This window comes from Danio aesculapii, chromosome 9 (assembly GCF_903798145.1).
Source record: "Danio aesculapii chromosome 9, fDanAes4.1, whole genome shotgun sequence".
NCBI classification, from domain to species: domain Eukaryota; kingdom Metazoa; phylum Chordata; class Actinopteri; order Cypriniformes; family Danionidae; genus Danio; species Danio aesculapii.
Window position 1 is genome coordinate 14,115,426 of NC_079443.1, and position 17,441 is coordinate 14,132,866.

At 35.4% G+C, this 17,441-nt stretch overlaps 2 protein-coding genes across 2 annotated transcripts; one reads left to right on the forward strand and one right to left on the reverse strand.

The window, feature by feature from the left end:
- Window positions 1-221: 221 nt before the first annotated feature.
- rsph1 (radial spoke head component 1) lies at window positions 222-13,024 on the reverse strand. Its single transcript, XM_056465192.1, has 8 exons — window positions 12,888-13,024; window positions 12,705-12,818; window positions 12,520-12,625; window positions 9,465-9,555; window positions 7,726-7,861; window positions 5,174-5,245; window positions 1,834-1,939; window positions 222-1,042 (listed from the first exon to the last, which is right to left on the reverse strand). The coding sequence occupies exons 1-8, from the start codon at window positions 12,936-12,938 to the stop codon at window positions 1,020-1,022; spliced, it is 699 nt and encodes a 232-aa protein (XP_056321167.1). The 5' UTR covers window positions 12,939-13,024; the 3' UTR covers window positions 222-1,019.
- Window positions 13,025-13,905: 881 nt separating this feature from the next.
- Window positions 13,906-17,435, forward strand: LOC130234704 (ceroid-lipofuscinosis neuronal protein 5-like). The gene is made up of 3 exons (XM_056464957.1): window positions 13,906-14,320; window positions 16,421-16,595; window positions 16,668-17,435. Exons 1-3 carry the CDS (start codon window positions 14,217-14,219, stop codon window positions 16,956-16,958), a joined length of 570 nt encoding a protein of 189 aa, XP_056320932.1. The 5' UTR covers window positions 13,906-14,216; the 3' UTR covers window positions 16,959-17,435.
- The last annotated feature ends 6 nt before the right edge of the window (window positions 17,436-17,441 follow it).

Below are 17,441 nucleotides of genomic sequence, written 5' to 3' on the forward strand. Positions count from 1 at the left end.
AATAATGTCGAATACACTGATGTATTAGGCTATTTTATAAATGTTGTTAACATTAGTTAATAAAAACACAACTCTTCATTGCGGTCATGTTTTTTGTTTTAATGGTCTAGTAAATGCTACAATTGACATTAACTGATTAATAATCGTTCCTTATTAGTTCTTGATGACATTTTTTAGCAATTAGTTTTACTAATGTTACGAAACTAAAAATTGTTGCCAGGTATTCTATTAGTGAAGCTGATTTTGTGATCTCTAAACAAGTATTCACTCGTTCATTCATTAATTTTCTTTTCGGCTTCCCTTTATTAAGTCCCTTTATTAATCTGGGGTCGACACAGCAGAATGAACCGCCAACTTATCCAGCACATATTTTACGCAGCGGATGCCCTTCCAGCTGCAACCCATCACCGGGAAACACCCATACACACTCAATCACACACATACACTACGGACAATTTAGCTCACCCAATTCACCTATACCACATGTCTTTGGACTTGTGGAGGAAACCGGAGCACCCGGAGGAAACCCACGTGAACACTGGGAGAACATGCAAACTCCACACAGAAACGACAATTGACCCAGCCGAGGCTCAAACCAGCGACCTTCTTGCTGTGAGGCAAATGTGCTACCTACTGCGTCGCTTATATTTAAGATTAAAAGTGAATATTTTTTAATAAAGATGATACGTCATATAATCAGCTACTATTACGAATACAAAAGAGCTCAACACTGATTCTTCCCACATGATATAATAATGGAAACTGAAATCAATATCTGATTACCATTTTTAATGAATGAATTTATGTGTTGACAATAATCATGATAATGTATAGTCAGACGATTATCATTGCAAAGTAAACTGGCTGACACAGGACCATGATTACTTATTTTAGGGTTGTGACAGATCCTATTACTCCACTTTCTCCACAAGACAAAGCTCACAGTCTCACTGTATTGCAGGTTTATTCAACTGGACCTCAACTCTCCTCTCTTTATGGTCTTTGAAGGTCTTTCCTTATTACTCCTCCACCGCAGTGTGACCTTCAATAAACAAACACAGTACTTCAGCTCAATTTATCGTTTTTGAAAAACATATACAGTTCTAAGCATAATTTATATAAAGTGCTAAGCCTGAAAGAGTACACCCCTCACAGATCTCTCTTTTAAACTAATATTTTCTATAGACCATTTTCAGGGATGTAAACAAAAACAACGGCCCCAACATATTTCCCGTTTTACATTTTGAATTTCTATAGTTTCCGAGAATCCAAAATGAGCCAAATATTGATAAATAATGTTATGATAGCGATTTTAGCATTAAGTTATGATTGAATTGGCTCTTGTTACAGTTATGAAATAGTTTGATAACAAGCAGGAAATGTTTATGAGCCAATGGCATCACCACATTGAAATGTTCTATAGGATGATATTTGTGCATATACTATACATTAGATTAGCCAGTACCAAAGCCAAAAAAAATACAAAAATAAAAAAACTACCTAAAATCAGTCTAAAAATTAGTTGTTGTTTTTTTTTTTTTTTTTTTTTGCAATTAACTCATTTGAGTTATTCCTAAAGATGTTAGGTGATCAAATTCTTATTTTCCATGCATATAACAAAATATATTGTCTATATTCACTGGGAAATGGATAAAACAATACACATTTTCAAAATTGGGTGTATACATTTATGCCGAGCATTGTATATTTACATATTGGACAACAAAATGTTAATACCAATGTTATATAGTGACACATAACAGTGCTTTAATATTGTTTTATATTAATAAATAATTATTAAATAATTAATAAAATATATGAATTTGATAGCACCTGAGTCCCTCTCATTAGTCCAAACAGAAAGCCCAGTAATTTCCTTGGGTTTCCATTTTAGAATGGTTGTTATTGCGGGTTCTTCTTCTTCTGCATCTCCTTTAACCTGCAGTCCACAAATATCATTAGAATTTGGCTCCACACAAAATCAATACACAGCACTACGCACAAATTCATTACACAGCAATATTTTAAAAGATATATTTCAAAATGCTTTGCTAGAGAAAACTATTTTGGAGATAAAACGATTTGATGCAAAATGTGTTTACATTAACTGAATACTTGCACGGCAATACAGTGTGAAATTGGTGCAAAATCTGTGCATCGGTGAAGTGTTTGGACTTACAGTTGTGACACTTACATTACATTCAACTGAACTAAACTGAACTTCAACTTTAACAATTGAACTGGACCTTTTTAATTTACTAGAACTTGTTACAGTTTTTCTTAGTTGTTTACACATAATCACTTGTACTTCAGACACAATGACTACTACATGTAACTGATGCACCAACCCCCTGAACCAATTCTGCTAAGCTACAAGCACAATTCATGCTTTACACTCAAATTGCAGGTTTAAAACACACTTTTCAAAACATCTTGATTTCACAAGGAACACACTGTCATTCACAATTGTAAAGTCAGTTGTCCTACTTTGCATACTAACTCATCACACAGGTAAACACCTGTCTCACATAATTGCAATTTAGAAATCAGAGCTCAACTGGTTCACTTCCCACCCACATGTTTTAGTTGTTTATCTCCCTCCATATTCTCCATTTCTCAATCCTAGTGAGGAATATTTTTCTGCCTGGGGATAGAAAGTGTATGACAGAAATCCACATTTTATTTTTTTTTACTGTAACTGTATTCTGTAAATACTTTTGTTGATGGTATATGTGGACCACATTGTGTGCAACTTTTGTTGGTTGGGATGAACACTGTGTACACTGTTTTTGTGGGAAAAATACAGTAAAATATATTTGGTACCGTGTTTTTGTGTGTTTTGTATAAAAAATAATATTCTGAAATATTTTGCAATGCACTTATGTAGGTCTATGTACTGTCTGTTGTAAGTGTAACACTGAACAAAAAAGGCTTACAGTAAGTCGTTATGATGAATGGAGAAGAAGTGGTCATAGTGTTTTACATTAAGCACATCAGTGCTCAACTGTTCTTATAAATGTCTATTCATGTGATGGTTTGTGTGTCATTTGAAAACAAAATAACATTTTGACAAGAAATCACACTCTTTTGAAAAGTAAAGTTTCATTTTGCAGGAGAATTGAAGGGTTTTGCCCAATGTGTGTGTGTTTTTGGATTTGTGTGTAGAGTTCTAACAATATGAGACATGCTTTCAGAAAATATGTATAAACCATTGGGAAAACTGTAAGCTGCAGGCGGCACAGTGGCTCACGTGAAAAAGGGACATTTCAAATTGTCAAAAAGTGTCTTTTTTAAAATGTCATACTGATTTCTTGTCTCCAAATGATAGGCACAATCATTGTCTTACATGACTGCCCATCATGTTGACGCAGTGCTTGGGAACAGTACGTTTTCAGTATGTTTCACGAGGAGCTCATACAGGCTGAAAGGCACCTTTCACTGACAGAGCCACGACAATATCAAATGGTCAATGCTATCCCAAGCAAGCCTATTCAGCAACAATGTTGAGGACATTGTTGCAAAAAATTAAATAAACAAGTAATTAACAGGGTATGTACAGTGTAAGATCTGAAAACATGAAAAAAATCGGACTAGGGCTTTTCTGGATTGCTTTTGAAAACACTGATGGTTGTGTTTAGGAAAGGGGTGATCGGGTCAATCGGTGCTTTTGAAAACAATATCGGTTGGGTTTGGTTAAGGGGTTGGTTGGGCGAATTGGTTGGTCAGTCAGTCAGTCGACAGCGGCCTCTGATGGATTACCACGAGAACAGCCGGTGCAAATGGCACTCGCGAAAGAAATTTGATTTAAAAAGGGTGCACAGTGGTCTCCAGTGGATTCACGAAAACAAAAACTGCAAAAAACAAAAAAAAAGTACCTCCAGGGACATATTTTGTGATCTCTACAAATGTATAGGGTATAGGTATAGGTATATTCGGTTTTCATAAGACTTATAGTATTTGCTTTAAACAAAAAATTGAGATATATTTAATTTAGCTTTATCCAGTAGTTGGTAATGTTTACTAGCATACCAATCTGAAGTGCTCAAAACTAAGGTCATTCCACTACTGACTAAGAGTCAGAGTCTAAGAGATAGAACACAGCATGAGAGCTGTTGGCATGCAGCAGGCAAACTACATTATTTAGAGGCACAGCAACAGCCTATCCAGAGGAGCTCATAAAACCTCATCTCCAAAAGTTGAAATAGCAATAAAGAAGCTCTGTCCCTGATCATGGTGAGGAGAACTTTAAAGTCTTCCCTTCCTTACTAGTTGCTTCGTTTAGTGCTTGAAAATTCATTAACATAAAAGTGTGAAAATGTGCACTTAAGCGTATTTATAATGTACATTTTATGTCAAATAACTTATGACTATTTTATAAAACTAAACTGCATGTAAATTGCAGTTGAATGAAAATGTTTTATAGCTATAGCAGGTAGTGTTTTGTTTAAATGTTATCTCAATTACATCTATTGTCTTTGATATACTGGACTGTAATTCTAAATGTACTATCAAGCTCACATTCAATACAATTTAGCACACATTTTTTAACAAAATTATACCTAAATACATAAAATACAGCAAAACAGTTGAAAACTAAGGGTATGTTTAGGGTATGTTTATAAGACAACAGTTTTAACCAAATTATCTGAGTATATATATATTAAGTGGCCTTAACTAATATGTACTTATACTGAAATTAGTCATTTGTTACAATGTAATTATGGTGTTTTACATATTACTTATGCTTGATTACATACCAGCATGTAATTACATCTGTAATTTGTTTCGTAAGTACATTTATAACTACACTGTTGCCCACCCCTTACACCTTAACCCACCCTAAAATCTACTTATACCACCAAACCTTTCCCTAACCTTACCCATATCCCACCTCAATAGCACCACCAATGTATTCTGCGATACATTATGAACACATTAAATACAGTACATTGTATTCATATTTTGATTTAAGAACATTGTAAAGGCCACTTACTATAAAGCGGGACCAGTGCACGTTTTTTTAAACAGGTCAAACATGCAAAAAAATAAATAAAAAAAATAGGTGTCAACTGTCTTATAATTGTGCCCTGAAAAGTGAGAACACTCCACTGGAAATACACCATCATGAATTTACATCTCATATATATGATGCATATAGTTTAAACACACATACCTGCTCTATCTGGAGATACTCTCCATGCTGCTCACAACCAATTTCAAACACATACTTGCCTGGACCAGAAGGCTAGAAAAACAATTATACAAGAATAACTGTAAGATACATATGATTACAGCTGCAGTTAATACGTAACATAATAATATGGTGGCTCTCAAATGGTTTTGAGGTCACCAGATAAAGATATGCTAAACATTTATACTATACGATCCCTAACAAAAGTATTTGCTTATCTATTTTGTAGAAACACCTGACTTTTTATTAATCAATTGGTGTTAGAAATAGCCCATATGAAAAGCTAAAACCCTCCCAAATTATGTTTAATGCACTGAAATAAATTAGTTTCACTGAAAAAAAGATTTATCATTTAATGAAGACAGAAAGGTAAAATTTTAGAAAAGACAAAAGTCGTCGCCTATACAAAAATTTAACAAATTTCCTGCAAATACAAAAATATGTCAGCAAACTAAATAGGGGTGCTGTGAGATTCAAATTTAATCTTGTATGACTTCCATGAGCTTCAAGGACTGCATCCATGTGGTTTGGCAAGGATTCATACAATTTATTGATGAAGTCATCAGGAATAGCAAAAAAAATAACGTCTTGCATGCCTCAATCTTTATCTATAATCATATTCATCAAGTTCATCAATATTATTGGGTTCATCATCCATGCTTCCTCTTTCATCCTACCCCACATATGCTCAATGATGTTCATGTCTGGTGACTGGGCTGGCCAATCCTGCAGCATCTTGCTCTTCTTCACCTTGAGGAACTTTGATGTGGAGATGAAAGTATACAATGGAACACCATCCTGCTGCAGAATTTGGCCTCTTTTTTGGTTGGGAATATAAGAGGTAGCTAAGATTTCTTGGTATTTTAGACTATTGATGTTCCCTTCCACCCTGCAGATCTTTGCACACCCCCATACTGAATGTAACCCCAGACCATGATTTTTCCACCACCAAACTTTATTGTTTCCTGGGTGAATCTCATATCCATGCGGGCCCATGTAAATCTCCTGCAATATTTGTGGTGACTGGGGCGTAATTCAACAGAAGATTTGTCTGAAAAATCCATTTTTTTTCTGCTACTTTTCCAGTGTCCATCCCTTTAGCAGGCTGTGGGCCTTGGCAAAGTATCGCACCAACAAAGTATCCTGGCAACTGGTTCTTTCCAAAGGGAACTGGCAGACCGTTCTGGGTTCAGCCAGTCGTGTTTGAGCCGTGCAATGCCAGCTGTATGGGATGGGTTCATCCGCATGTCTGGCAGGTATATAAAGTTTCCATACCATGCAGTTGACCAGCCAAATATTAAAGCGCAATTTGAAGCGATTGCCAGTTTTGCCAATGTAATGGGAGCGATCAACTGTACGCACATTGCTATAAAGGCGCCATCTGAAGATGAATTTGCATACGTGAATCTGAAACATTTCCATTCAATAAATGTGCAAATAATATGTGATGCTCAAATGCGCTTAACAAATTTTGTGGCAAGGTGGCCTTGGTCAACCCATGATTAATTTATTCTCACAAATAGCATGGTTGGGATGAGGCTCCAAGGTGGCAGGGTGCACGATGGGTAGCTTTTTGATGAGTGAAGTATTTAAAGATATTATTCCAGCTAAGTTTTTTATTGTATTTTATTTTATTGAGCGTAATTATTTAACTGCATATCAGGAGACCATGGTTATCCATCAAAGACGTGGCTGTTTACCCCCCCTCAACAACCCACAAACTGACCAAAAGCGCAGATACAATGATTCAGTGTTTCATTCATCAGATTTTTTTACTGCATACGCACATTTACAGCTTTTTCCGTACGCAATGTTTTAGTATGAATTCAACGCAAGCCTTTGTCCATGAGGCCCCAGGGTCTCGTGGAGATCTGTTGCAGTGGAAATGGGCTGGCACTGGATTTCAGCCAACAAGCGGTCCTCTCGAGCAGTTGTCTTGCAAGGTCTGCCTGACCTAGGCTTATCAAAAGCATCTCCAGTCTCTTCAATCTTGTTTTTTATCCTCTGTACTTGACACTGAGACACACTGAAGGTGTCTGCTACATCAGCAGTGGATCTGGTCTTCAGCCTCTTGATAATCAACACTTTAGTCTCAGGTTGAATCTTAGGCATGTTTGCAGAGGTGTAGTTGGAGTTGATGTGACGGTCTAGTGTACTGGGGCTCTTTTTATACATACCTGAGACCTAATTGATCCATTATTAGTCACAGGTGAAGCTTATATAACAAGGTGACAACACTGTCTTTGCAAATATTGACTTAATGGGCTTTACTAAGTTGGGAGTATTAGAATACTTTTCAGCAGTTTCATTTTGCACTTAAACATTTTTACAAAATCTGATGAGCCATTTCTTGTAAAAAAAAAATCTTGATTAGAAATATATTTCAGTGGCACTTCAGGTCAATTTGTACACAAGTAACAAGACTTTTGTCAGGGACTGTATAGATACTGCATTTTAGAACTGAATGCTTTTCCCAATAATAATATTTTCTTCTACTCACCAGCTCAGATTATAAATTGTATAGCATAACTTACATTATTATTGATAAAGTTGCCTTGATATCTGTGGTTCAGATCGATGAGCTCACCGGCTGACTCCATTTTACCCATGATCCACGTGCCCACATACTGAGAACCTGTGTCATGGTAAGTGTATGCACCCTGCCCATGTCTACAAGAAAAACATTTTTATTCAAAGATGCAGAAAATACTACTAATAAAGTTACACTTTATGTTAAGGCGTCCTTGTTACACTGTAGCTTTTAATTTATCTACTGAGTAGTATATATTAACCATGTGTACGTACTACAGTATATGGTTAGTGTCACAGCCACCAAGTCTAGTGCACATCAGACACACTAGAGGGCACTCTACACGTCACATCTGCCACTGAACCGGACTACATATTCCATAATGCACTTCATACCCACCAGTTCCAGTTCACCAATGATTACAAACACAAAGCTGAAGCTCATAAGGACTGATATCCAGGACTATATACACACACCTCACCTTCAACAGAGCTTTCCGCAGTCTTGTATCACTGTAGTGTGCATCACCTAGTGTTTTCCTGGTTCTTGTTTTTGATATTTACCTGTGTTTTGATTTTGGATTATTTTGGGATGTTTGAAGTGTTTTCTGCCTGCCCTGACCATTGCCTGTCTTTATAGATTTCTCTACTGGATTACCCATGTTGTACTGACCATCGCTTTGTTGCAAAAAAGCTGCATTTGAAACTTTACCTTTGTGTACACACTCGTAACAGTTAGGGTTAAGATGAGGGATAGGTCTATGGTTAATTGCATGATGTAATTAGGCATAATTAATTGTAATCATACAATCTAGTTCTAAATTAACAATATTATATATAACTGAAAAGTGATTTTCTTTAATTTTTAATTATCTAATTTCATTTACAATCCATAGCTTGACTGCAGAGCACCCAACACGTTCTTAATAAAGAATTCTGCTTGTAACAAGTCTCTTGGTGTGGGTTCTTGAATTTCCAACAATTTGGTGCCGTGACCCAGATAGAGATCACCAATAATCCAGTAACACCTTTATATAAAGTGTTAACCATAACTTTTATCTTATTCATTCATTTTCCTTCTACTTTGTCCCTTATTTATCAGGGATTGCCACAGTGGAATGAACCACCAACTATTCCGGCATATGTTTTCACGCAGCTTATACCCTTCCAGCCACAACCCAGTACTGGGAAACACAGATACACTCTCTCTTTCACACACACACACTCATACACTTTGGCCAATTTAGTTTTTCTAATTCACCTATAGTGCATTTCTTTGGAAAACTGAAGCACCTGGCGGAAACCCACACAAACACGGGGAAAACAAACTACACATAAAAATTCCATCTGGCCCAGCTTGGACTCGATCCAGCAACCTTCTTACTGTGAGGCGATAGCTCTAACCACCAAGCCATTGTGCCGTCTAACTTTTATCTTATTTGCAATTAATAAAATACATTTAATGAACAAGTACATCTCAAATTCAACTTCCAAACTGTGTTTTAGCCTTATCCTGAATCACTACAATAACCTAAAGTGTTTATATTCAGACAATTTATATCAGTCTATATATTTTAAGATCTATTTAACTAATTTTAAGTATGTAGTTTTATTTATTTACTGATAGAGCGAACAAAGTTACAGTACATGCTGCAGCTTAAATTGAAGATATACTGAAAACTGTTATGACTAATATCTATAAAGCTAATATACAATATCAATTAATAAGCAGCAACTTAAATACCTTTGATGGTGCAGCCATTCACCATTGTATGTGTCACCATTAGGGTATGTGTAAACACCAAGACCCTGCCGCTGGTCATCCACCCACATTCCTGAACAGAAGAAAGAACTACTATGTAAGACAACCTTATTTTAAACAACCTTCTTTTTACACAACATTACACAGTGTGAGACAACCTTATTTTAAACTCCAAACCAAGGGTCACCAAACTTGTTCCTGGAGGGTTGGTGTCCTGCAGAGTTTAGCTTCATTAATAATCAACCGCACCTGAACAACCTAATCAAGCTCTTACTAGGTATACTTGAAACTTCCAGACAGGTGTGTTGAGGCAAGTTGGAGCTAAACTCTGCAGAAACATCGACCCTCCAGGACCGAGATTGGTGATTGCTGTTCTAAGCTATAAATATTGTTAAAAAATTCTGAGCTTTTAAGCTGCGGTCACACTAGAAAGGGGGCAGGATTAAACAAGATGATTAGACATTAAAAAAAGCAAGTGATTGCTCCATATTTAAAATTTCTGTACAGAGAGGTCATGTTTTGATCCTCGATTGGTCTCACGCAGTCAAGCGATGCGATTTCGCAGGTCAGAGTTCACCAAGCTTGAACTTTCCAATGCAGCAATCTGTGAAACTTGATGCACCAGCTTGCGTTTCTGGACTGACGCATTCACGTGCGTATGAATGGAAGTCTATGGGGAGAAAAGTAAAGTGTGACCGCAGCTTTAATGTGAAAACGTGTAAGTAAAATTGGCATTAAAAAAGTTTATTAAGTACTGCAATAGAATGGTTTAGTTTTTATATGGGACATTCTACCAGAAACATACAATTTCACTAATAAAAAAACATGACAGGGTCTGACTTATGCTGTGGTCACACTAGAGTTTGAGGGTGCGAAATTCTGTTGTATTGTGCTGCGAAAAGGGGCGGGATTAAACAACATGATGAGACATTTAAAAAAGCGAGCGATTGCTCCATGTTTTAAATTTCTATCGAGAGAGGTCATGTTTTGATTTCGATTGGTCACACTCAATCATGTGATGCGATTTCGCAGGTCAGAGTTCACCAAGCTTCTACTTTCCAACGCAGCGAACTGCGAAACTTGTCGCACGAGCTTGCATTTCCGGTCTGACGCATTCGCGTGCGTATGAATGGAAGTCTATGGGGAGAAATTTCAGTGTGACTGCAGCTTTAAGCTTGTCGTCCTCAAAATAAATCATACGAAAACAAGCATAAAAATATCATACAATTCAAGATAGAACACATCCTTGATCACTGTCAGCTTCTTCTCTATCAAATGATGTCACTTTCGAGTCATAGCCTTAAACGTGTATTGCACGTATTGCATGTTAAATTTCCTGCAAATGTGACAGGATTGACAGAAACATATGGACAATTGTAAATTTATTCGTATTATATACTAGTATTTATTTGTGGAATTTATTTATAATTTCATGCTTTTCATCAATTGATGTGAATGATAACTGTCACATATCACAAAGGAACATCACAGGAGGAGTGAAATACATAAGAATTTATTGAGAACTGTCAAACAATTAGTAATCAGGTGATAGTGAACGGCTGTGAGTGGCTTCAGGTGACCAGGATGACTCCGGTGACTGTCTGACAATAACAACTTAAGCTGCGGTCACACTAGAGTTTGAGCTTGCGAAATTCTGTTATACGGTGCTGCGAAAAAGGGAGGGATTAAACAAGATAATTAGACATTAAAAAACGCGAGCGATTGCTCCATATTTTATATTTCTGTCCAGAGAGGTCATGTTTTGATCCTTGATTGGTCTCACACAATCATGTGATGCGATTTCGCAGGTCAGAGTTCACCAAGCTTGATCTTTCCAGCGCAGCGAAATGCGAAACTTGGGGCACAACCTTACGTTTCCGGTCTGACGCATTCATGTGCGTATGAATGAAAGTCTTTGGGGAGAAAAGTGCAGTGTGACCGCAACTTTAAACTTGCTATTTCCAAAGTATTTTTTTCTAAATAACAGTTTTTAGCAAAACAAAAGCAAAAGATGTAGGTTCAATTGGGCTGAGGACAACGACAATGACAGGGTTTGTACAGTGTAAAGTGTTTTTAATAAAGAAAAAAATTCTAAGAACCAAATGAATGTCATATTCCTTTACAGAACAACTCACAGAAATCAACCATCAGTCCATTTTAGAAATTTTTGGGATGAAATACTTTTTATTCACTGTATTAATGTTTTTATTTCGGGGATAGATAATGTACGTTTCTGGTAGAATGTCCCATATATACAGTTGAAGTCAGAATTATTACCCCCCTGTTTATTTTTTCACTCATTTTCTGTGTAACGGAGAGAAGATTCTTTAAACACATTTCTAAACATATAATAACTAAGAACTCATTTTCTATTAACTAAATTCGTTTATCTTTGTCATGATGACAGTACATAATATTTTACTAGATATTCTTCAAGACAGTAGTATTCAGCTTAAAGTGACATTTAAAGGCTTAACTAGGTTAATTAGGTTAACTAGGCAAGTTAGAGTAATTAGGCAAATCATTGTATATCGATGTTTTGTTCTGCAGACAATCGAAAAAAAATATAGCTTAAAGGATAATTTTGACCTTAAAATGTTCATTAAAAATTTAACTGCTTTTATTCTAGCCGAAATAAAAGAAATAAGACTTTCTCCAGAGAAAAAAATATATTATTAGACATACTGTGAAGATTTTCTTGCTCTGGGAAAATATTTGGGAAATATTTAACAAAGAAATAAAAAAATCTAATAATTCTGACTTCAACTGTATATAAAATATGCTTTTTATATTTATTATATAATGTTTAGGACCCCCAACCCCCCATTACATTTTTATTAAGGATGTTTTGTCGTTTTTTAATTAAATATTTTAGTTTAGTAATATTTATTTGTAAAATTTATGAGTTTAAGTTTTTCTCAGTTATACATTTTAATAACTTAAACTTTTTTCAGTTAGTTGCCAAACTTGAAAGTCTTCAGTCCATGTTCATTCATAGTCAGATATACTTGAGGTGATGTGGAAAATAAAGACATACCTTCATATTTGGAACCATCTGGGTAATAAAATGTACCCTCTCCATGCTTTAAATTCATGTACCATTCACCAGTGTATCTGGCCCCATTCTTGAACTTATATGTGCCCTGATAATACAGACAACACAGGGTTAAAAAACTGCATATACTGTAAAAGCTACAAATAGTGTATTCCAAATAAAATGACCTGGCCAGATCTCTTGCCATTTTCATATGCTCCTTGGTAAGTGTCTCCATTAGGCAGGACAGCTTTGCCCTGTCCATGTCTTTCTCCAGCTTCATTTCTGTCTCCCTCATATTCCTGCAAAACAAAAGGAGCTAGTTACTGTCATCTGCTGTTATCTGAATAAAACCTCTGACAGTAACTGACCCCCAGCGAGCCTCGCTCGTCGTCAAACTCTTCAGAACCAACGTCTGACATGATAAAGCTGAGCTTAACGAGCAGATAATAAGGAACACTCCCAAAGAAAAACTTGACTTCAAGGCTGTTTACTGTTACCTTAGCAACGCCGCGTGTATTAAAGACACATGCGCAAAATGGCATTCACGCCTTTAAAATAAAGTACTTCTTTTACGATCAGGTTTAGAACGCTAGGTTTTGAAACACATTGATTGAACGATTAAAATGATTTATGGTTAACCGTATATGGCTGAAATTAGATAAGCTAACACATAAAAAATGTGTCTGAAATGCAATCTTTAGTATAGGGAAAGTGTAGGTGAAAAAGATGAGGGGCTTCGAAAAAGTTCTTTGTTTTCTTGTGAAGCTGAAGAAAGACATTTTTATTTTTATTTTAGCTTGTCTATGTAATTACGTTTTTGGTTGTAAAAAAACTTTCATTCATTTATTTATTTATTTTTACCAAATATACTGTGAGCTAAGAAATATTTATTTATTTATATATTTATATTTTTATTTTATTTTAATTGCAATAGTAATAGGAGTCACGGTGGCGCAGTGGGTAGTGTGATTGCCTCACAGCAAGATGGTCGCTGGCTCAAGCCTCGGCTGGGTCAGGTGGCGTTTCTGTGTGGAGTTTATATGTTCTCCCCCTGTTCGCGTGGGTATTCTCTGGGGGCTCCAGTTTATGAGTGTGAATGGATGTTTCCAGTGATGGGTTGCAGCTGGAAGGGCATCCACTATGTAAAACATGTGCTAGATAAGTTGGTGGTTCATTCCGCTGTGACCCCTTTTTAATAAAGAGACTAAGCTGAAAAGAAAATGAATGAATGAATGCAATAGTAATACTTGTGTAGATCTCTAGTAAATTTTACAGTTACAAAGGAAAGCTAGGCAAAAATACAGAAAAAACGCTAAACGTATATCGTAACATATCGTTATATTTAATGTGTGTGAGCGTGGGTGCACATACATATAACGTTAAATACAAAAAAACTAACTTCATTTTCATTTTCAAAGTCTTTACAAACTTCATTTTCATTGACTAATTGCTTGAAATGACATCTTAAGTGAAAACAGAAAAGAACAATAAATTAATCCAGGAGAGGAGAGTGTACAGAAAGGCTGACCTTTATTTTGACGGGATTGCAGCCTGTACAGAAGCTCGTGACAGACCACTTGACTTAATTTAGACTGTCACGTGATCGTTGTTATCGAAAACAAGGATGTGAGCTAAAACAATATACAGAGCTGCAAGAAAGACAGCAACTTTAGTGTTTCTGCGAGCCTGAAGCAGAAATGAAGTATTCCGTTTATTTTCTTCACGCCGTGCTTCTCTGTTGGATTGTGGGGCTGGTCGTTTCTAGCGTGAGTGGAAAGCAGGTCTGGCCAGTGCCTTACAAGTGAGTTGTAGCCACTTCAACTTTTATTTTTTTGCTGAGTGTGTAATCACATAGCTTGGATGTTTAATGATTTTTTTATACACTATCGAACGTTTGGGACCAGTAAGATTTTATTTTAAATATATTTTTTAAAGAAACCTCATCAAGCATGCATTTATTTGATACATTCGTTTGATTGTGTGTGTGTGTGTGTGTGTGTGTGTGTGTGTGTGTGTGTGTGTGTGTGTGTGTGTGTGCGTGTGTGTGTGTGTGTGTATACATATATATGTATATAATTTGTTATTAATGTCTGTGGTGAGACTGTTCTCACCACAGACATTAATAATAAATTATATAAATCATATATAATACAATTATATATAATTACTTTATATTTTTGTATTTACTACTCTTCAACATGTTAAATTGTTCACAGTAAACTGAAGCATTTACGATGCAAACAAACAAAGGCTGTTATTTTGTTTAATAAAAGATTGTATCACAGGAAGAACACAAAAAAATTCAACACTGTTGATTGTACAACTCATTATTAATACCAGTAAAAATAATTTGTACAGTAATAATTTATCATAATAAAAAAGCAAAACAGCACATTTAAATGATTTCTTAAAGACCGTGCAACACTTATAGAGGACGAAACCTGCAAAAACAATAAATAAATAATACGAAAATAAATAAATAAATGTATATATAAATTTACAAATTCCTGCATAAATAAAACAATAAATAAATACGCAAATAAATACGCAAATAAATACGCAAATAAATAAATAAATAAATAAATAAATGTATATATAAATCTACAAATTCCTGCATTAATAAAAATATTAATTATTAACAGTGCGGTGTGAAAGGGGGACAAATCTGCTTCCAGCATAGCATTTTCTTATTCCCCCAACATCCGTGTAATTAATTTAACTTTCTTATCTTCCCGCACTATTTATATATTTATTTATGCAGGACTTTGTGGGTTTTTAATAGGAATGGGATGATAACTGTTTTCAAGGTATACCGCAGTTTGGAAAAGTCAAGGTTTTAAAACCGCCAAAATTTTCTGTAATACAATTCTTAAGGTATTTGTAATATTTTTTTATTTAATTTTTTTTTTTTGTTTTTTAGGAAAACAGTATCTCCAGCAGAAAAGACATCCAAAGATGCCATTTTAAATTGTAAAGAGATCTGTGTTTTTGACACCTGAAGACAGCAGAAGTCCATGGTTCATTTGAATTATTTAGCCTGACATGTTTACTGCTCCAAAATATTTTTCATCTTTCCAAAAATATAATATATTGATTTCAAACGGGGAAAAATGTGTTGTTTTTACCCAGACATTTAAAAAGAATATATTTTAGAGCAGTAATCATAATACCGTGAAACCATGATATTTTTATTCAAGGTTATCAAACTGTCAGAATCGTATAACGGCCCATGCATAGTTTTTAATATTTATTTATTTGCAAATTTATTTATTGTTTTATTTATGCAGGAATTTGTGTTTTTTTTTATATAAATTTATTTGCCAGTGGGTAGCACGTTTGCCTTACAGCAAGAAGGTCGCTGGTTCGATCCTCGGCTGGGTCAGTTGGCGTTTGCATGTTCTCCCGTTGTTCACGTGGGTTTCCTCCATGTTTTTTGTTTATTTATTTGCATATTTATTTATCGTTTTATTTATGCAGGAATTTGTGTTTTTTTAATATATATATATTTATTTATTGTTTTATTTATGCAGGCATTTGAGGATTTATTAATTAATTAATTTTTTGGCATATTTATTTATTTATTTATTTATTTATTTACTGTTTTGCAGGTTTTGTCCTCCATAGACACTAAATACACATGATTTATGCATAAAATTAAGCTTTGAATCACACATTTCATTTTAGAGTACATTCAATAAGAAAACTGTTCTTTTAAAGTGTGATAGTATTTTGCAGTTTTTATGCTGTATTTTTGATTAAATAAATGCAGCCATGGTGAGCAGAATAGACTTCTTACTGAATCTTACTGATCCCAAACTTATGACTGCCATCATTAATTAATTAAATACATCCTTAATAAAACATACAAAAGCAAACTTAACACCATCATATCAACTTCTAGGCGAGTCGACAAGCGTCCAGATGTTGATCCCTTCTGCCAGGCTTTATACCCATTCTGTCCCACTGGAGATCCAATTGGTCAGATACCTGTCATGAAAGACTCTGACCTCATCTCCATCTTCAGACTTCAGACTCCTGTGTGGGAGTTCAAATACGGTGACATCATGGGAAAGTTTGTAAGTAGACTTTTTGCTTTTTTTCATTAGGAGTTTATTCAAGAGTCTAATCAAGTGTTTTACACTGTCCAGCATGTCATGCATGATGCCGTCGGCTTTGCGAGTGCAAATACCGGAAGAAACTACACTATGGAGTGGTACGAGCTGTTTCATGTTCCTCATGAAAGAGAGGGTATGAGTGCTCCTTTCTGGTGTAACCAGGGAGCCGCTTGCTTCTATGACGGCATTGATGATATACACTGGAAACAGAATGGGAGGACAGCTTTGCCCTGTCCATGTCTTTCTCCAGCTTCATTTCTGTCTCCCTCATATTCCTGCAAAACAAAAGGAGCTAGTTACTGTCATCTGCTGTTATCTGAATAAAACCTCTGACAGTAACTGACCCCCAGCGAGCCTCGCTCGTCGTCAAACTCTTCAGAACCAACGTCTGACATGATAAAGCTGAGCTTAACGAGCAGATAATAAGGAACACTCCCAAAGAAAAACTTGACTTCAAGGCTGTTTACTGTTACCTTAGCAACGCCGCGTGTATTAAAGACACATGCGCAAAATGGCATTCACGCCTTTAAAATAAAGTACTTCTTTTACGATCAGGTTTAGAACGCTAGGTTTTGAAACACATTGATTGAACGATTAAAATGATTTATGGTTAACCGTATATGGCTGAAATTAGATAAGCTAACACATAAAAAATGTGTCTGAAATGCAATCTTTAGTATAGGGAAAGTGTAGGTGAAAAAGATGAGGGGCTTCGAAAAAGTTCTTTGTTTTCTTGTGAAGCTGAAGAAAGACATTTTTATTTTTATTTTAGCTTGTCTATGTAATTACGTTTTTGGTTGTAAAAAA